Source organism: Heteronotia binoei, chromosome 12 (genome assembly GCF_032191835.1).
Source record: "Heteronotia binoei isolate CCM8104 ecotype False Entrance Well chromosome 12, APGP_CSIRO_Hbin_v1, whole genome shotgun sequence".
In the NCBI taxonomy this organism is placed as follows: domain Eukaryota; kingdom Metazoa; phylum Chordata; class Lepidosauria; order Squamata; family Gekkonidae; genus Heteronotia; species Heteronotia binoei.
Window position 1 is genome coordinate 29812232 of NC_083234.1, and position 20402 is coordinate 29832633.

Here is a 20402-nt window from a genome sequence, read left to right on the forward strand (position 1 = left end):
AAGGAAACAATTAATGCAGTGCTGTTTGATCATACATTTTCATTCCCATTTTTGGCTCCATTGTGCGAATTGAAAAATCTGCACAATGGGGCTACTTGAGTCTAGAGATATTTTTGAAAACTAAAAAAAATCCTCTGAATCAGAGAAGCAGTACCCATGCAGACATTGCAGTTGTGTGTGGCGAGGGAGCAGAGGCGGAGACTGTGGGGTGGGACATGGGGGGGGGAGGAGTAGCATTTCTGCTCCCTTGAGAGTCCTCGTGAGGCCACTTCTTGTAGAATTAAAATTCTGTAGCTCTGATGGTTATCTAAATTAGTAACATGCAATGTTGGAGTTTAGGATCCAGATTTCCTGTAGTAAGCCTTGCAAATAAAATAGGAGCCAAATCAGATGTGATAGCTGGATTGGGGAGGGGTGATGTGGCTCATGGAGACTGTTTAATTCTTCCTCTCCCATTGGAGAAAACTCCCATCTACTACTATGTGCCCCCCACAAAGCCAATAGATGGTCTGAGGGACTACTTAAAGATGGGAAGCCAATGGGGGCGGGGGAGGATTAATCATCCCCAAACCTTGATTGGAATGGGGGAGGGGTGGCAACAAAAACTTTGTTTTTAAAAAACCAACTTATCTTAGCTTGAACTTGTAGCAAAGAAGAATACAAACATGAGGTCAATAAGTGCTTCTTGTGCTAACACCTCTTACTATCTCAATAAAGGAAGACTTATAGGAAAAAATCCAAGTACAATCTGTGTTCTATAAGATTGTAAACTCCTTGGAGTAGGGATCTATCTAAAACTAGACCAAACAGGGGTGGGGTGATGAAGATATGCTCATTCCATTTACAGGTACTTAGACTTTGTTTCAAGAGCCCTGTGGTGCAGAGTGGTAAAACTGCAGTAATTTAGTCTTAAGCTCTGCTCACTACCTGAGTTCCATCCCAGCGGAAGCTGGTTCAGGTAGCCAGCTCCAGGTTGACTCAGCCTTTCATCCTTCTGAGGTCAGTAAAATGAGTACCCAGCTTGCTGTGGGGAAAGTGTAGATGACTGGGGAAGGCAATGGCAAACCACCTCGTAAAAAGTCTACCGTGAAAACATGAAAAACATTTTTTTAGACTTTGTTTCAGTATCAAAGAGGTGTTTGAATCAATTTTCTTTGTAGCAGACAAAGTTACCCTTTGTATTGAGTGGGGTGAGCAGGAGTTCAAGTGAGCTGGGCATGGTAATCGGTTATCTGCACAGCTCTTCGCACCTGTCCCTGACTGCACCAGTAAGCAAATTTTGTGGCCAATATAATTTATACAGGTTAATTTGGTGGCTTGTTTCTTGACCACAATATTTGCAGTACAGGCATAAAGCAGAGACACACCTTTCTAGCTTCACTGGTATCAGTGGATTCGTAAGGATATCACACTGTTTAGGATTACACAGATAATTTTAAAAGAAAAACCTTTTGATCAAAGAAAGATACTTTCTACTTGTTGGCAACAGCTGCTTACAAATGCAAATACCTAATCAAACCACAGCTGACAAGTGGCATCGAAAGTGGCATTCCACTATTGCACGGAAAGGTTGAAGAAAGGTTGAAGGAGATGGGGATGTCTAGCCTGGAGAGGCGGCGGCTGAGAGGTGATATGATCATCATCTTCAAATACTTTAAGGGCTGTCATATAGAGGATGGTGTGGAATTGTTTTCTGTAGGACCAGAACCAATAAAATTAAATCAAAAGAGTTTCCAGCTCAACATTAGGAAGAACTTCCTGACCCTTACAGTGGTTCCTCAGTGGAACAGGCTTTCTCGGGAGGTGGTGGGTTCTCCTTCCTTGGAGGTTTTTAAACAGAGGGTAGATGGCCATCTGACGGCGATGAAGATCCTGTGAATTTAGGGGGAGGTATTTGTGAGTTTTCTGCATTGTGCAGGGGGTTGGACTAGATGACCCTGGAGGTCCCTTCCAACTCTGATTCTAGAATAGAATGCGTCTTCTGCGATTTTGCCAACTGAAACATTTTATTTTTTAAATTAGTTTTATTGAAATGCATATTTAATTAGTTGAGATTTCTTAATCAAGGAAATAGGTGACCACAGTAAGAATTCAGGGGTTGGGGTTTTTCTTTAAGAAGACATGGAACTCTAATCAGGAACAAGGGAGAGCAAGTAGCGCAGCGAAAAGGGTATAGCAAAGACTAAAACATGTCTGCTTTTGCTCCCCAGGTCAGGATGTTTTTGTTGGAGGCTTTATGGGAGCCCTGCACAGTGCCCTGCTCTGTGCTTCTGCTGTCCTGCACCGCAATGTCTACGCTGACCTTGTCCAGTTGTACCGCAGAATCAAAGTCAAGAACTCCAAAAAGCAAAACTGAGCCTTTGCTTGCTGAAAGGTCCTCAACTCCTCTGCAGGCAGTTGTGGAAATTGTTTTGAAACTTGTCCTGCGTTTGATGCTGCCAAGAGGGTCTCCAAACGAGCCAAGCCTCGAGGTTCTGCTGTTGTGAACTGACCCAGTGAATAAACATGACCCTGGGCCACGCTGCAGTGATGATATATGGCTACATCTAGCTGTCGTGCTGGTTTGGCACTGGCAGTCTGGCTGGCTGGCTCTCTGTGGAGGAGGAGTACAGCAGCTGCCTGAAGCCTTATTGGTTTCTTTTTCATTTTTATTTGTGGTGATTGTCATGACATCCTGTGACCATATTGTCCCTGTAGTAAGAGAGGTGTGAATCCAAATAAATGTTCCTTTGCAAGGAAAGAGCTTCTCTGATATGGGGTAGACCAAGAATATCTCTACCTCTCACCGTGTATAAGATGCTGCATTTTGAGTTGCAGCACCGATAGTTGTCCTGGGTGGACGCTGTAAAATGAGTTTATAAAAAAATAGTACTGTGGAACAGTATAGAAACTGGAATTAAAAAAAATAGTGAGCTGGGGATGTGGACAGAAAAAAACATTAACCTAAAGATTCTAAAATATTGAACAGATGCCTTGAAAAAGATTGGTGGTAGCTTAGAGAGGGGAGAGGAGAGAAAAAGGAAATATTTTATAATATTCTGTTTCCTGCAGTGGTCTCTAATAAAGGCTGTTTTGAAACCCAGTGTGTTGTCACTTTTATTTATTATGTTTATTTATAAATATTTAAGTATTTATATTTTTGTTATATTTATTTCTTATATCTATATCCTGCCCTCCCCTAACGGGCTCAGGATGGCTAACATTAAGAACATCTTGCACCTTATACTGAATCAGACCACTGATCATCACAGTCAGTATTATCTAATCAGACTGCCTGCAGCCCTCCAGGGTCTCTGATAGAGGTCTTTCACATCACCGCCTACCTCATCCTTTAAACTGAAGATGCCAGGGATTGAACCTGGGACCTTCTGCCATGCCAAGTGGATGCTCTACCACTTGCCCATGGCCCTTCCCTTTTCTCTTTGAAGAACAGCCCACATTTCAAACTTCCGTGTAGCTTGCTTCTTATTCCAAGATTACAGAGCACCCTTCACTAAGAAATGAGCTGCTGCCTCATTAAATGCCAGGTGATTTGAATCCATAGCAGGAGGCACCAGGCAGAGGTCCAAAGACCACCCACAGATTGCATTTCCTTCCTCTGCAAGGGACACCAGCCATGGATGGTGAGCCTTGTCCCAACTAGATGATACAAATTCTACTTTTGTTCTGAGATTATCATTAATCTCCTTTATCTACCGTCGCTTTTCCTTCCCTTGTGAGTCTTCTGTTTGCAAGTCTGTCTTTTACGGATGGGATGAAGCTGAGACAATTGCCTTCCAAGCGGGATAGCAGCTTTTCTTCCTGTGGGGAGAAAAATATGGGAACCTCTTGTCTTTTCCAGGCAGGTGGGACAATGTCATGGGATTGTGATTTTCATCATCAGACAAGCCTTTATCGGCATGTATAGAGATATATAATAGACAGTTGACCAAATTACAGATTAGGAGAGTACAGAGTCCATACAAAGTGAGATTAAAAGTAGACGATAAAAACAACAGCAGAATAAAGCCTAAGATATAGTATTACTTATCAGGGCATGTAACCATAACACTACAAGCATAGCCAGCTTCAAGAGGGGATTGGATAAACATGGAGCAGAAGTTCAGTAGGCATTAGCCACAGCCTATTGTTGGAACTCTATCTGGGGCAGTGCTGCTCTGTATTCTTGGTGCTTGGGGGCAGGCAACAGTGGGAGGGCTTCTAGTGTCCTGGCCCCACTGATGGACCTCCTGATGCACCTGGTTTTTTTGGCCACTGTGTGACACAGACTGTTGGACTGGATGGGTCACTGGCCTGATCCATCATTGCTTCTCTTACGTACTTAATACTATGAAGAAACTTTGCTACTATTTCAGTTATTTCAATATCTGGGTTACAAAGCAAGAAAATCACCTTAAAATCAGAAGTTTCTAAAAGCAGGGCTAAAATGGGATATTAAAAATCACAATTTTCCAGGAGACACAGAAAGGGTTTAGGACAGGGGTGTTGAACTCATTTGTTATGAGAGCCGGATCTGACATAAATGAGACCTTGTTGGGTCGGGCCATGTCTGGCCAGACCATGTATGTGTCTATTTAAGATTAGGTAGCAAAGATAAAAACTTTACAAAGGACACAGACAAAAACAATTATATATTTTTAAAAACATAACATGCTTAAAACGTTAGCACTCATTGGTCTTAAAGGTGCTTCCTTTGTATTTCTCCCATGTGATCCAGGGTACTGGGCAAAGGAAGCTGTGGCTCTTTCCTTCCTTCCCCAGGGGACTGAGGGAGGAGCCTCAGCCAATATAAGAAAGAGAGGCTTGGCTCAGTAGCTGCGCTGTGTGATTGAGAGTGCCCAGAAAAACTCCACAAGGGAGGAGTCTCAGCCAGTGGAGAAAACAGAGGTTTTGCTCTGTAGCTCCTGTGCAATTGAGCAAGCCTTGCAAAGCAAACCTATGCAGAAGGAAGCAAGATATAGGGAAAAGAAAGCAGATAACAACCAGTTGCTTAAGGGCCTGATTCACTCCCAGACTGTATGTTTGACACCCCTGGCTTAGCAAGTCCCTTCCCATCTTGGGCTACTGTTGAGAACAGTCTCCAAGGCTGCTTTTCAGTTAAACGAAAACTGGAGCAGGGGACTTTTAACTACGTCAAGACTAGTGTCGCCTTGAATCGATCAATGTGCAGGATGCTGCTGTCCCGTGTTCCGGGAAAGAATAAATGTTTTATGGTGCTTACTAGCAAATGACTCGTGACTTTAATAACTATTGCTCGTAACAGGCAGTGTTTGCAGTACATGACAACTAATCAAACAGCGTATGACACTTTCTTTAATGCCCCACCTTTATAGCAAGAGTCATAATCAGCTGGGCAGAGACTACATCAGCTATTCCCTCTTAACACCCAAGACTGGCAAGCTACTCTGCGTAGTGATTGCTGAGGATTTTCACAGCATGGCAAAGCAAAATAAGAACAGGGCTCTTCTCATTGTAAATTATGACTTCTACAGAAGCTCAAACAGGCTCACAGCTAGACCTGGTGCGGTGAAGGAAGCAGACAGGCTCTACAAAGCATTATCCAATTGCAATTATGCTGTGCAGTTGCGTTATGACTTGACGGCTGAGGAAATACAAGAACTTTATGAGAAAGGTACGTATTGTGGCTTGTCAGATTTGTCACGTGCTGCTTAGATGAATGAGGCAATACAGGATTGCAGGAGGGGTTCAGAGCCACCCCTACCGATGATCAGAATGGAAGCTTAGGCTGCATTGACCCATCCTCTGAATTCAACATGAGCCTACCTATAGAGTGTGCTTGTGGAAAAACTGACAGCCACAGCAGTGACTTTCTTTGGGGGTGGGGTGGGGACTAGGGCTATATGCTGAATCCAGCCAACTACTTGTGGAATAGAAAGTTTCCCCTTCAACTTGCTACATCCCTGGACAGTGTCTTTGGTGTTGAGGGGATGCCCAGGAATAGTGCTGGGTGTGTGTGTGTGTGTGTGTGTGTGTGTGTGTGTGTGTGTGTGTGTGTGTGGGAGTCTGCAGCAAGAAGTGGAAGTGAAATTATCCTCCCTCTACCACCCACCGAAAACAACCATTGGATGTGTATGCAAAGTGCCGCCAAGTCACAACTGACTTCTGGCAGCCCCTGCAAGGGATTTTCAAGGCAAGTGAGAAGCAGAGGTGGTTTGCCCCAGCTTCATCTGCAAAGCCTTCCTGCGAGGTCTCTCATCCAAGGCTTTTAACTCAGTGGATGTCCTTTGAAAGTCATCATTTCCCCCAGCATTTCACCATGCTGTTTACCACCTATATGTGTAAGATTGTTAACTGTGCTGCTCCTAATTCGTAAAATGTTTTTATGATATTATTTTAACTCTGTTGTTTTATTGTTGTAAGCTGCCCTGAGCCAGCTTGAGGGATAGGGTGGGATATAAATATAAAAATTAAATTAAAATTAAGTACTGACCCTGCTTAGCTTCTGAGAGCTGATGAGATCGGGCTATACCATGCCACCTTCCCTCCCCACCACTGGATACAACCCCGTAAATAAGGCAGCGAGATTTTTTCTATACACAGTGAATAAATAGAGCTTCAGGAGGTCTGGCATTGCAACTTATTCCCAGATTTGATTATGGTGGTGGGGAGTCAATCTTGTATTTAGTTGTTTTATTCAGTTCAAGTTAGAGATGCTGTGATGAAAAAAGAAGGTGGGGATTCCTTCCTCTCCCTCTCATAACTCCAGAACTGGGGCATGCTCTAATTACACTGAGAGTAAATTCAAAACTTGCAACACAAAAGAAATTCTTTATGTTCCCTGACCTGGATAGCCCAGGCAAGCCCAATCTCATCAGATCTTGGAAGCTAAGTAGGATTGACTCTGGCAAGTACATAGGTGGGAGACCTCCTTGGAATACCAGCAGTCAGGAAGGAAGGGGCAGGCAGGCTTTATTCAGCCACCTCCCTAAGCCCAGGATGACCAGAAGCTGCTGCCTTACAACTTGGCAAAGGGGTGAATGATATTGTGAGCTGCTTTGGGACCCCATTTGGGAGAGGAGCATGATATACCTATCTAAATTAATAAATATTTAACAGCTATTGATAGACATCCTCCGTAAATGTTCTAGCACTTTTTAAGATGCCCTCTTAAGTTGGGGTAGTTTATTCCAATGTATATTAATAACCTGTGTAAAGTAGCACAATCTAGTGTTGCAGCATCTTCCAACTAGAGCCAGTTTGGTGTAGTGGTTAAGTGTGCGGACTGTTATCTGGGAGAACCGGGTTTGATTCCCCACTCCTCCACTTGCACCTGCTGGAATGGCCTTGGGTCAGCCACAGCTCTGGCAGAGGTTGTCCTTGAAAGGGCAGCTGCTGTGAGAGCCCTCTCCAGCCCCACCCACCTCACAGGGTGTCTGTTGTGGGGGAGGAAGGTAAAGGAGATTGTGAGCCGCTCTGAGACTCTTCGGAGTGGAGGGCGGGATATAAATCCAATATCTTCTTCTTCTTCTAAAGATGGGCTGGGGTTCTAAGTACTGTGACAATTATCAATTCAGCAAAAAACAAAATCACTATGTCTGGAGATGGGAGAATGTTTTAGATGCCACATCGCTGTTAAGAGCACAGAAATCTTTTCAGAGAAAAAGACTGGCGAGGCATTATAGACACTTCTACACCACCCACCAAGACATCTGTCCCAAATTTCTTTATTCTCTACCTGGGTGACTTTTAAGCCTGGTATTCTTTGCAGCAGTAAACTGGGGTCTGGGCTATACCACTTCTGTGGGGTTGGTGGGCAATCATGTTTGAATCCAACTTCCCTGTACACAGAAAAATAACTAGTCTGGAGAAGGATACCTTTAGAACCCATCACACCAACAGCTAGTTTTCCATATGTGCTGTGAAGTAATACAGCACAGGAACAGTTTTAGTGCTTATGTTAACCGTAGTTTTCACAGAATCTCAAAAGCACAGAGTGCTCCATAATTTGAGAGAACACTTAAAGTAGGGTTGGGAAACTGAGCTACTATTGGTACGTTTGTGCTTGTCTTTCTTACATCTTTGCAGAATGTGATGCAGATCACGGAGACTATTTTGTAAGCATCCTATCCAGCCATGGAGAGGAAGGGATCATATTTGACTGCGAAGGACAACCAGTTGAGCTAACGCAGATTTTCGAAATGTTGTCTCTACCAAGGAGCCATAAACTGGCTGGAAAACCCAAAATCTTCTTCATACAGGTAACATCCAGAACTGCAGGTAGTAACCTTAATGTATAACTTTAACAGCAGCAATGACGGGGAATGCATAAATGAGTTTCAACAAAATGCATTTCCTCTAACCATGTGTTTAATTTCGTTTTTTTAATGGATGTGACAATTTTAATGGGTGTGACTCAGGTGCCAAAAGGTAGCAAAGTGACTAACTTCCTGCTTATAAACCTCCAGGCTTTACATTTTTTCTGGACTGAGAAATTCCCTGCTTGTGTGTTGTCAAATTTCCTGAACTCATGATATCAGTATAGCATATATACTCTATAGCTTCCTGGAGTGCAATCTCCAGGAAGTACAGAGAAATATCCTAACTGATAACCAAAAACTAATACATCTAAATCCACAATTTGAGATGCTGCGCAGAGTACAAATAATAAATCAACCAGGCCTTGAATTCAGCAGGAGTTCACAGGAGTGCAGCTCCTGAACCTTTCTGAGGGTTCCCCCTCCTCCTTCTCACCTTGCCCATTGAATAGTAGGTGCAGCTGCATAACAATCCCTGCATGAGCTCCACCACCTATTTTTCTACAAAATTACTCCTGCTATCCACTATCATAAATTAGCATAGTTCTATTAAACTAAGGTGAACAGTGTATTGCTCTTTTTATCAAAAATGACAATTATTAAAATGTAGTAACAGCTCTGGGAAAATGTAAGTGTAAGCAAATATGAAACAGAACTTAAAAAAACAGTTCCACTATTTAATGCTGCTCAAGGTGCACAAATTGATGTACTTGGCATGTTGGAGTTCTCATGCATCTGACATGGGTCTTTTCATATTTTTTCAGTCTAGCCCTAAAGCTGTTTAATTTTGGAAAAGGCACTAAGTGTAACAACAAAAATTGGATCCCTCTGGATCCAACGATTTTATTGTTGGGATATCTGAAGGAGGTATTTACTAAAGAGGAATACAACCTATTATCATGTTTCTCGACAGCAGCATAAATGTGTATAGAATAAAAACATAGCCAACCAAGGAGAGCCAGTTTGGAGTCAAGGTTAAGTGCGTGGACTCTTATCTGGGAGAGCTGGGTTTGATTCCCCACTCCTCCTCCTGCACCTGCTGGAATGGTCTTGGGTCAACCATAGCTCTGGCAGAGGTTGTTCTTGAAAGGGCAGGTACTGTGAGAGCCCTCTCAGCCCCACCCACCTCACAGGGTGTCTGTTGTGGGGGGAAAAGATAAAGGAGATTGTGAGCCGCTCTGAGACTCTGAGTGGAGGGCAGAATATAAATCCAATGTCTTCTTCGTCTTCTTACAAAAAAAAAAAAAAGGTAAAGGTAGTCCCCTGTGCAAGCACCAGTCATTTCCGACTCTGTGGGGATGTTGCTTTAATGTTTTCACGGCAGACTTTTTAGACTTTTTACGGGGTTGTTTGCCATTGCCTTCCCCAATCTTTTTACATTTCCCCCCCAGCAAGCTGGGTACTCATTTTACCGACCTCAGAAGGATGGAAGGCTGAGTCAACCTTGGGCCGGCTACCTGAACCAGCTTTCGCTGGGATAGAACTCAGGTCATGAGCAGAGAGTTCAGATCACAGTACTGCAGCTTTACCACTCTGCGCCACGGGGCCGCTGAGGCAATGGCAAACCGCCCCGTAAAAAGTCTGCTGTGAAACGTTCCAGAGTCGGAAACGACTGGTGCTTGCATAGGGGACCTTTCCTTTCCTTTCCTTGCCATTGCCTTCCCCAGTCATCTACACTTTCCCCCCAGCAAGCTGGGTACTCATTTTACCAACCTCGGAAGGATGGAAGGCTGAGTCAACCTGAGCTGGCTACCTGAAACCAGCTTCTGCCGGGATTGAACTCAGGTCGTGAGCAGAGAGTTCAGACTGCAGTAGTACAGCTTTACCATTCTGCACCATGGGGCTTTTTTCTTACAAGAAAGACTTAAATAACTCTTTATCTGACCAGATGGATTTCTTGTATAAGAACTGCATGTGTAGATAATTTTTTTAAAAGATTGCATTTTATCCAAAATGTAAGGATGGATGGATGGATGGAGTCCTGGTTGCTTGTGGTGGCTTTCCAATGCAGTCTCCTATGTCCCTCCCTGCAAAGTAATTCCTTTACAATTTCAGTTGTAAAGGTTGCAGTCAAAAACCAAAGCTGTCAATATATTCAGATTTTCAAGGATGCCCATGGGGAAGTTTGGGTCCTGGATAATACAGAAAGTGATAATAGAACTATAAAATATTTCCAGTTTGATCAATGACTGTGCAATAGCCAATGTGTTTATATTCAGGGGTGTCAGAGATGAATAACCATTGGGAAGGGAATGCCTGCAATACTTTTTATTAGGGTGTCAATATGCCAAAAAAAAAAAAATGGTGTGCAGGCTTTGGGGTTTTCCAGAACTCTTTATCTGGCTGGATATTGAATAAGACAAAAGGTAAGGGGAGGTAGATGTTTTAGGCCATGATCTTAAGAGTTCTCACTTGCATCCTGAGTTGAATGCCAGACATTTATCAATAGATAAAATGGAGCTGGGATTTCTAGTCAGTTTTTTATTCAGCAACATAGTGGATCTACCTAGCTTTTCTGCTGATGAAAAATAACAGAGCTGGCCTCACTAATTAAAAGTCTGTGCTGAGAAGCATGGAATCTGGATGCACAAAAGCCATAGTGGGCTGGAGATGTAGTAACGAGACGATTTGAATGAGACTGAGTGGAAAAGCCAGGTAGATCCAGCCCAGTAAATTATTTGAACCTAATTTCAGAGATTCTACAAGCTCCAGCAGGTGCTAGATATGAACAACATCCTGCTTATGATGTGAACCTTGTAACAGCACGCGGTTAGCCACAAATGATTAAGAAGTCAGATGCATTTCCGGAGAGTATGGGAGCCAGATTAGGTTTCTAGGCCAGATACACTGGCAATTTGACTACTGTTGGAAATGAGTAAAATGCCATTTAGTATTTGGTGCACTTGCTGTGTTTCTAGGCCTGCCGTGGAGAAGAAATTGATCCAGGCGTGTGGGTGCAGACGGACAGTAGTGAACCACAAGCAGACTGTTTCTCACACTATCTTTCTATTCCAGAAGATACAGCAGTAATGTTTGCTTGCAGTCCAGGTATGTAGAATCACAGAGTTGGAAGGGACCTCCAGGGTCATCTAGTACAACCCCCTGCACAATGCAGGAAACTCACAAATACCTCCACCCCCAACGCCCCCAGTGACACCTGCTCCATGCACAGAAGATGGTGAAAAAAAAAACAGGATCCTTGGTCAAGGTGGCCTGGAGAAAAATTGCTGCCTGACCCTATCACAGTGACTTAAGACACATTTATTCTGGAGTAACTTTTACTGGCTAATCCCATGAAAATGTAGAGGGACATTCAGTAAGGAGGGGTACACCCATAGCTTTCTAAACACGGTAGCTAAGGTGGCCAAGGTTCTTGGGGGCCTTCTTTGACATTAAAAGGTATTGACATCACTCTTATTCATGCTTCCCCCCGAATTCTCAGGCTATGCAGCTTTTATCAATCGATGGGAATCCATGTTCCTCAAGGCTTTACTGGAGTTACTAGAAGGAGAGAACCGTCAACTTGAACTTACACGTTTAATGACCTGGATTAACTGGAGAGTTGCATTTAATTTCGAGGCCAAAGGAAAACACAGCGGTGGTAAAGAGATGCCCTGCTTTGTCACTAATATGGTGAAAGAGGTTTACCCCTTCTCTTCACAAAGGAGGCCAAGCTCGAAGCAGTAGCTGAGCCCACTGATCTTGCAGGAAAAGAGGCACTGATCCTGCTTCCTAGGACCTTACTCAAGGGGAATGACAGACACAAAGCAGATGGACTAGAAGAAATCCGACAAGTGAAGCTTTCCCCGTCTATTCCTCCCTGTGTCAGATGAAGACACATTTGTTGAATGTTTAGCTGCTGTGCATCTGATAAGGGAGCCAGGATTCCTGGCAGGGAAAAGTGAGCATCCTAAATTAGAATGGGGCAGGCTCAGCTCCTTTATAATGACCCATCTTCCTAATGCCTCGTGCAATTCAGTCCCTTTCCAAGAATTCCAACTACAACAAACAAACCCAAATCAGATCGACAGAAGAGAAAAAATTAAGTCACAGAACTGTAAACAATTTGAAAGTGGATCCCATTTTTCAGGTTGGGGCTGAAGGCAAGTTTGCTATGGAAAGGCTACCAGTCAATGCAATTTGGAATTTTGCTCCCCTAGCCTGTGTCAAAACAGACTTTTTTTGTGTGGGCTGGCTCTTGATGACAGGGAATAAAGCAGAAGTCAGGCAACTGCAGTCAATGAACTGTGAAGATTGCCATATTTAACTGTGTATTCTGATTTCATTGTGCTGTGTTTTTAAGTGTTATAATTTGGGCAAGCCTTAGGAAATCTGGAAATGAAAACAAAAGGGGGGTATATGCACTCCTGTGCTTATGTATGTGTGTACAAATTATATTTAAAGGACATCCCTGAATCAGTTAAAATGCTGCTTCATCGTGCTACTTCTGAGCCATGACAGGTACATTTCAAGAATGTTACTTAGTCACCCTGATCCCTTCTTACCCTTGTCCACACCCTCCACACCCTGGTTTGTGTTTATAAAGCTACTTCTTCAGAATAATGGTTTGTTTTTTGTGTATGTACAGCAAACACTATTGATGGCATTCTATAAATGGTGGAGAATAATGACAACCTTAATAAAGGATGGACATCTCTAGTGGTGTCACATCTAGGGGTCCTTTTTCCCAGCAGGACAAAGTTAAGCTAATCCTGGTCATGCGGAAGGCTGCGGTTTTGAGTTCAAAGAAGACCATAGATTTATACCCCATCCTTCTCTCTGAATCAGAGTCCCAGAGCGGCTTACAATCTCCTTTATCTTCTTCCCCCACAACAGACACCCTGTGAGGTGGGTGGGGCTGAGAGAACTCTCACAGAAGCTGCCCTTTCAAGGACAACTCCTACGAGAGCTATGGCTGACCCAAGGCTATTCCAGCAGGTGCAAGTGGAGGAGTGGGGAATCAAACCCAGTTCTCCCAGATAAGAGTCCGCACACTTAACCACTTCTCCAAACTGGCTCTGAAGGAAAAAAGCCAATATATATATATTTTTTAAAAATAGTCTCTATTGCAGGGTTAAACTTGGTTATGCCACAAGGGTGAGAGGGCTATGGAGGCTGCTGCTACCTGAAGACCTTTTAATACTGCATTGATAAAAGATTTTTATGGGCTGTTAATTTAAGGAATCTCATAGATTTACACATGAGAAAACAAGAGTTCTAAAGAAACAAGTCTATTTTTCTGATAACATACCTATGTTGCAGAGAGACCTTATCTTTGGAAAAAGGCATTCTCTCTGTAGCACAGGAGGGAATTCTTCTTCCAAAATGGCACTCATCAGACTTAGAGCCGTGTTTGAGTCCAGAAACACTTTAGAGATGGACCTGATTTTCAGAGTATAAGCTTTAGAGAGCCAAGGCTCCCTTGACAGGTTATATCCCCAAAATCTTGTTGGTCTCTAAAGTGCTCCTGGACTTGAATCCTACTCTGCTACTACAGCCCAATATGGCTATCCTGAAACAGCCGTAGTAAGTTTTGTTTTAAAAGATCTGCTTCATAACTGCCCTGACTGGGACAGCCCAGGGGTGTAGCCAGGATTTTAAAAGGGGGGGGGGCTTTTTAAAAAGTCAGGGGGCATCCCTCCCCATCCACTGTGGGGCTTGCTGCTTTTCAGAAGCTTTCTGGGGTAGAGGCAGGGCTTTTCGTAGAAGGAACTCATTTGCATATTAGGCTCCCCCCCCATGTAGCCAATCCTCCTGGAGCTTACACTAAGCCCTCTAAGAAGAGCCCTGTAAGCTCTTGGAGGATTGGCTACATCAGGGGAGTGTAGCCTCATATGCAAAGGAGTTTCTGCTACCAAAAAAGCCCTGGGTAGAGGCAAAAGCTCTGAAAGTGGCCGAGGCAGCCAACCCTAAAACTTTGGAGTCAAGTCAAGTTTAATACGGTCAGAAGCCCATCCAAAAAAAAGAGAGAGAAATAAGTAACAAGGGGCATTAGGAAAACCAAGGTATACGCTTTGGAGTTGAGAAAGGAGTGCACCCTGTGTGCAAGCAGGGGGGTTTCCTTCCACCTCACCCTGGTGCTTTGCAGCCAGCTGCTCCATCTGTCCCTGCCCCCCAGACAATTCCATGTGACTTCCTCTGTCTGCTGCTGCACTGCACTGTGTCCTGCTCAGCTCTCCCTAGCTCCGACTGCCACTGATGACACTTTGCCTGCTCAGCCATGGGGGGAAAAAAGAGGGAAAAGCAGGATGTGTTCTGGAGGGCCCCCTGGAAGTTCAGGGGGGCATTGCCCCCACAGGCTAAGGGCCTGGGCAAGCCTGAAGCTAAGCAGGGCCAGCCCTTGCTAGTATCTGGATGGGAGTTCTCCAAGGAATGCCAGGGTTGTGAGGCAGGGGATGGCAAGCCACCTCTGAATGTCCCTTTGCCTTCAAGCCCCACTAGGGGTTGCTAGAAATCAGCTTGACTTGATGGCAAAAAATAAAAATCTGCTCTGTAACTCATCAGGGGCACCTTGATGTCTATTAAATATTTTGTAATCAGTTAGGTTTCACTTTCATCCTGTCCTTCAATCCAAACCAAATACACTGAATAAATATCGCAGGCCTGTTTTAGACAGGTCATCAAAAAGCAGGGCCAGATCTAGAGGGGGGACAGAGCGGGGTGCTTGCCCTGGGCACCAACAGAGGAGGGGGGGCGCCAATTTGGGTATGGAGTTCATTGTACTCTATGGGACTGTAAGATAGAATGGCCCATAAGGGGGTGCCATTTTTTAATTTTGCTCCCTCCTCAAAAAACACGTAGATCCGGTCCTGTCAAAAAGCTGTCTGCAGCTGAAAATGACGGGCACTGCCCCACTGATTCTCTCTGAGCTCATGCTGAAAATACCCAAGGTTTTAATTCAACTTGAAATTCTAGAAGTCTGGAATTGGTTCTATAAATTCTGCTTCGTATTCTTGTCTGCTTACCAGAAGAATAAAATAAGCAGCCTCAATCGACGCAGTCATTTCCTGCTCCACCTCTGGTTCCCACCAATAAAGTCTCAGTGATACGGCCACTGGCATGCTAGTATCAGGTCTCGCATCTGTCATCCAGGTTTTACTGCCCTGCACTTTGTACACTTGGCAAAGCCTGTCTGAGTTTCGCTTAATCAGATCAGCCTGCAAGCTGCTGGCCGTGTGTGCCTCACATTTAAAAGATTTGGCAAAAGGTTTAAAAGGGAAAGGGGGCTGGGGTTTTCCTCCCTCTTAATTGTGTAACAGGAAGCAAGTGACCAGGGAAGGAAAGCGGATGTTGGACATAAACTAGAAGAAAAGAGACCCCTTATATGAAAGCTGTTTGGTTTTAAAGAAAAGGACTTGTTATGAGATCTGGCGTTACATAAAGCCCGAGGGTCCTGTGATACTGGGTTAGACGTAATTACTCTGGAAAAAAAAGCAATGTGAATGGAACAATACGGACAGGGCTGTGGTAACAGGGAAGGGAGGTATTCCCCTCTGTGCTGTTTCTTGAAGTCTAAATGCACACCTGGGCCTCTGTAAGCTGCTATAGGGTGAAGAGACATACACAACACAGGCATATACTGTTCCACCCTCTGGGGGTCTTAAAGCAGCCCTGGAGAAGGGAAGTTTCGGAACAGAAGATGTTTCTGGACAGAGGAAAGAAACCCTTTTTATTTAGCCCAGTAGCCTCAGCCTCATATCTCACAGCTAGCCTTATTTTCCCATCTCTAATTCTGTGATAAAAATACTGCATTAGGTTACAGGACGGGTGTAAGGATTAATGAGAACAGCGGATTGTCCCTGTTTCCAATCTGGGTTCACATGGAGTGAGAACCAGGGCTCCTTTAGGACCTAGAGTAGAAGTAGGGTTGCCAGCTCAGGCTTGAGAAATACATGGAAATTCTGGGGGTGGAGCCCGAGGCGGGTGGTGTTAGGGTAGAGACCTCAGTGGGGTGCAATGCCATAGAGTCCACCTTCCACAGCAGTCATTTTCTCCAGAGGAACTGATCTCTAACCTGGAGACCTGTTGTAATACCAGATCTTCAGCCACCCCCTGGAGATTAGCAACCCTAAATAAAAGCCTCACTACCATTTAGCCATGAACTACTGTGTATGTGGGTGGGGAAAAAGCATCTTTCCCCATTATGCCATTTCACCAACTGAAAATTCTCTGCCCAGCTAGAGAAGGGAGGGAGGAGAAAGACTGCACACCAAGGGCCTGTTTCCCCCTCTTATTAGGGTTTATCACAGCCATGGGCATTGTCAGCTGGCAAAACAGTGCCGCAGAGGCAAATGTAAAATCCCATTCCCAAACGACACAGCCTCAATCCATATCCCCCCCCCCACTGTGCAGCTGCTTCCCAAAAACAAAGAATCAACCTAAATTCCCAAACTTCCCAGAATTCATGTATTTTAGAAGAATTGTAGATTTATACCCCGCCCTTCTCTCTGAATCAGAGACTCAGAGCGGCTTACAATCTCCCATATCTTCTTCCCCACAACAGACACCCTGTGAGGTGGGAAGGACTGAGAGGGCTCTCATAGCAGCTGCCCTTTCAAGGACAACCTCTGCCAGAGCTATGGCTGACCCAAGGCCATTCCAGCAGCTGCAAGAGGAGGAGTGGGGAATCAAACCCGGTTCTCCCAGATAAGAGTCCACACACTTAACCACTACACCAAACTGGCAGACTACAACTGTCTGATGGCAGTCGCCTATGAATAGGATACATTCTCTCAGAACAGGATAAAATCTCTCAGAGTCTGTATGGTAAGTGGTTGCGTTAGAGAGACCCAGGTACAAATTCCCTGCTTGTCATGAAACTGACTAGTGACCTCAGCTCTAACCTACCATACAGGGAAGTTGTGAGGATAAACGAGGGAGCAAGAGAAGCATGTGTACTATCGTGAGCTCTGGAGAAAGGACAGGATAAAAACCATAAAATATTAATGGAAGACTGTTACTCCACTAGAGCTAGGAGCAGGGCATGCTCACTATGAACAGCATGCATCACAGCAGGAAGGTCCCCAAGAGTTATGGCAGGAGGGCATTCCCCTCCAAAGCAGGAGCCAGCCCTGTGATGTCATCAAGCTCCAGTTAGACTGATAAATTCCAGTCAGCCAGTCTCCTGACTATTCCCGTGACTACACAGCAATGTCAAAAGGCTCAAATGTTATCAGAGAACTTATACCTATAAGCCTATTGTTTATCTTGCACACACGCTCTTTTATCCACTAACAAAAGAGGGGGGAAAACCAAGCAAAGGTCCCACCCATCGGCTCAATGCTTCTCTCAAACCAACAAAGTTCAGTAACTGGAACTCTTATCTGCAGAAACATAAGCAAACAGCATTATGTACTTCTGCAGGGAATAAGAGAATACACCTAATGTCCGTGCTATTGGCACACACATTTTACATAATGCCAGGACTTTTTCCCTGGGGAATGTGGTGGGGTGGAGTTCCAGAAAATCTCTGTGGTAATAAAACTCTTTAAAAATGTTTAAAAGTTCATGAGGGGCATCTATGTGTTTCTCCTTCATTTCCCTCTTGAGAGTTCCAGCACCTCTTTTTCCAGAAAAAAAGTCTATTTGATGCTATTTTACTTCCACAACAAGGTCACAGCATGGTTCAGCAAGGCCATACAAGCCCTTCTTGGATGTGCTTCCCACAGGGCATTGCTGTGATCCCCACATGGAAGAGACATTCATACCCATTCAATGAGCTCTCTTTAAGTTCAACTTGAATCCAAAGAAGAAGAGGAGATTGGATTTATACCCTGCCCCTCACTCAGAGTTTCAAAGCAGTTTACAATCTCCTTTCCCTTCCCCTCCTCACAACAAATACCCTGTGAGGCAGGTGGGGCTAAGAGAGCTCTTTTGAGAATTGCTCTTGAGAGAACAACTCTGAGAGAACTTGTGAGTGATTTAAGGTCACATCAGCAGCTGCACGGGGAGGAGTGGCGAACCAAACCCACTCCTCCGAGATTAGAATCCGTGCTCTTAACTACACCATACTGGCTCTCTAGTTGGAGGTGATGCTGGTCAGTAAAGCCAGTGCTCTCTTAGGGATTGTTTTGACAGCTGGGAGTGGGGTGAGCTTTTTACTGACATAAATTTCAGGGGTTATATGTTGAGTCATACCCTGTTCATGGAGAAACAAGTTGGTATTATGGCAAAAGTGCCATTAACTGTGTGGCACAGAAACCACCTTCCTTTCCAGGCTGAGCATACTGTAACTTCAAGACTTGACTACTATAATGAACACCTACACAGGGCTGCCCTTGAAGACAACATGAAAACTACAACTAGTAAAAAATACCTCTGCTTGCCTTTTGACTGGAACCAACTTGCTGCACCAACTCTGAGAAGCCTTCATTGGTTATCAGTGCATTTCTTGGCTCAATTTAAGGTGCTGGTTCTTACCACCCACTTTGACCCAGATACTTTACTGTATCTCTATATGAACACATGGACCAATTATGCTCCTCATGCCAACATCTTATTGTTCCATTTCCCAGGTCAATTTGAACAGTTTCAGCTCATTTGCAGGCTTTCTTGGCAACAGCTCCAACTTTATAGAACAATCTCCCAATAGATTAGGTGCTTTACCTTCCTTGGTAGCCATTAGAGAGGAAGGTACAGTGGTTTTAATTGTTTAGTTAGTGGCAGATATTGTTTGTATAATGGTATTGACCTAAACGTGCTATAAGTCTTTTCGGCTGATAATTTTTAAATGATTTTTTTGTGAGCCAATTTAAACCCCATTTGGGGAGGGGGGATGTTTTAATTGGACAACCTACTGCACAGGAGGATTTTAGAGCTGCAGAAAACATTTACGGCCCACTGAGCTCACTGAAGAAAAGACATTGTAATTAATAAATCAATATTAGGAGCCAGCTGGAAAATCAGGATTCAAATCCCCAGTGGGCCATGAAATTCACTGGGAGAACTAATGCCAAATAATGTTTTAGCCTAACTTCACTGCTTTCCTCTCCTTGGAGGAAATGTGAACGCAGCACATAAAAGGTTCAAGAGTAGGGCTGCACTTCCTATAAGTGTTGGTACTCCTACTGACTCCTTAATCAAGGTCATGGCAGACTATCACTTGTAGCTCTTCCTGCAAAAAACAAGAATCCTCATTTAGCAGAAAAGCGATGGATACTGGACGCCTTAATTATATGCACACAACTGACAAACAAAGGATGGAACTGGGAGCATGTCGTATAACAAAGGATGGAACTGGGAGCATGTCATATAACAGACATGCCTCCGATAATGCTCGGAACACTTAAACAGCTAGAACAAGATTTATTTTATCATATTTATATTGCGCCCTCCCCTGACGGGCTCAGCAGCTTCCCAATCCAGGTTTTGCCAGCTTTGAAGTGCAGCAACAGAGGCAAATGTAGCCTCATAACAATTTGGGGAAGGCAAACAGAAGAATATGAAGATTCAGTTGGGCTTGTTCATTTATTTTAGTGAATTCTCAGATATAGATTGTTTTACCTTTGTAAACTACCTTCAGCAAATATTGGAAAGGCAAACATTACCTGGAATAATGTGCCAACAAAAGTCTCAGTCATACAAACAGTGGGCTATTTGTTCAGATCTTTGTAACCTGTTTTTGGGGCACAAGGCTGGCTTTTAGTGCTCCAGCTCTTTTTATGGGTAACCAGACAAATAGCTTCCCTTCTGGCTTCACACAGATAAGTGCATGCAAAGAAAAAGACACCTCAAGAGATCAGTTTCACTTCTCATCACCTAGTTAGTTTATACACAATGAAGCGGAGCGAAAAGGCAGCTAAGATTAATTTCAGAGACACTGCTCTTTTTCCTCCATAGTCCAAGATAGATCAAGATGGGCGGCCGTGTTAGTCTGTCTGTAGCAGCAGACAAGAGCAAGAGTCCGGTAGCACCTGAAAGACTAACAAAATTTGTGGCAGGGGATGAGTTCGCTTCAGACAGAAGTGAGCTGTGGCTCACGAAAGCTCATGCCCTGCCACAGATTTTGTTAGTCTTTAAGGTGCTACCGGACTCTTGCTCCTTCCATAGTCCGAGGTTAACTGTATGCAGGGCTTAAAAAAAAAAAAAGCCAGCAGGAACTCATTTACATATTAGGCCACACCCCTG

At 44.1% G+C, this 20402-nt stretch overlaps 2 protein-coding genes across 2 annotated transcripts in view; both read left to right on the forward strand.

Moving 5' to 3' along the window:
• RETSAT (retinol saturase) overlaps nucleotides 1-3082 on the forward strand; it is a 29598-nt gene extending 26516 nt beyond the window's left edge. Inside the window, exon 11 of the mRNA XM_060250469.1 lies at nucleotides 2211-3082. Within this exon, the coding sequence (XP_060106452.1) occupies nucleotides 2211-2356 (146 nt within the window). The 3' untranslated portion in view covers nucleotides 2357-3082. The remainder of the gene's footprint in view (nucleotides 1-2210) is intronic.
• Nucleotides 3083-5403: 2321 nt separating this feature from the next.
• On the forward strand, nucleotides 5404-12126 carry LOC132579925 (caspase-3-like). The gene is made up of 4 exons (XM_060250470.1): nucleotides 5404-5632; nucleotides 8047-8219; nucleotides 11195-11324; nucleotides 11719-12126. The coding sequence occupies exons 1-4, from the start codon at nucleotides 5437-5439 to the stop codon at nucleotides 11961-11963; spliced, it is 744 nt and encodes a 247-aa protein (XP_060106453.1). The 5' UTR covers nucleotides 5404-5436; the 3' UTR covers nucleotides 11964-12126.
• The last annotated feature ends 8276 nt before the right edge of the window (nucleotides 12127-20402 follow it).

Coding starts and splice junctions, on each gene's coding strand:
- LOC132579925 (XM_060250470.1), top strand. CDS start 5,437: ATGGCAAAGCAAAATAAGAACAGGGCTCTTCTCATTGTAAATTATGAC. Junction 8,220..11,194: donor CCAAAATCTTCTTCATACAG/GTAACATCCAGA, acceptor CTGTGTTTCTAG/GCCTGCCGTGGAGAAGAAAT. Junction 11,325..11,718: donor AATGTTTGCTTGCAGTCCAG/GTATGTAGAATC, acceptor CCGAATTCTCAG/GCTATGCAGCTTTTATCAAT.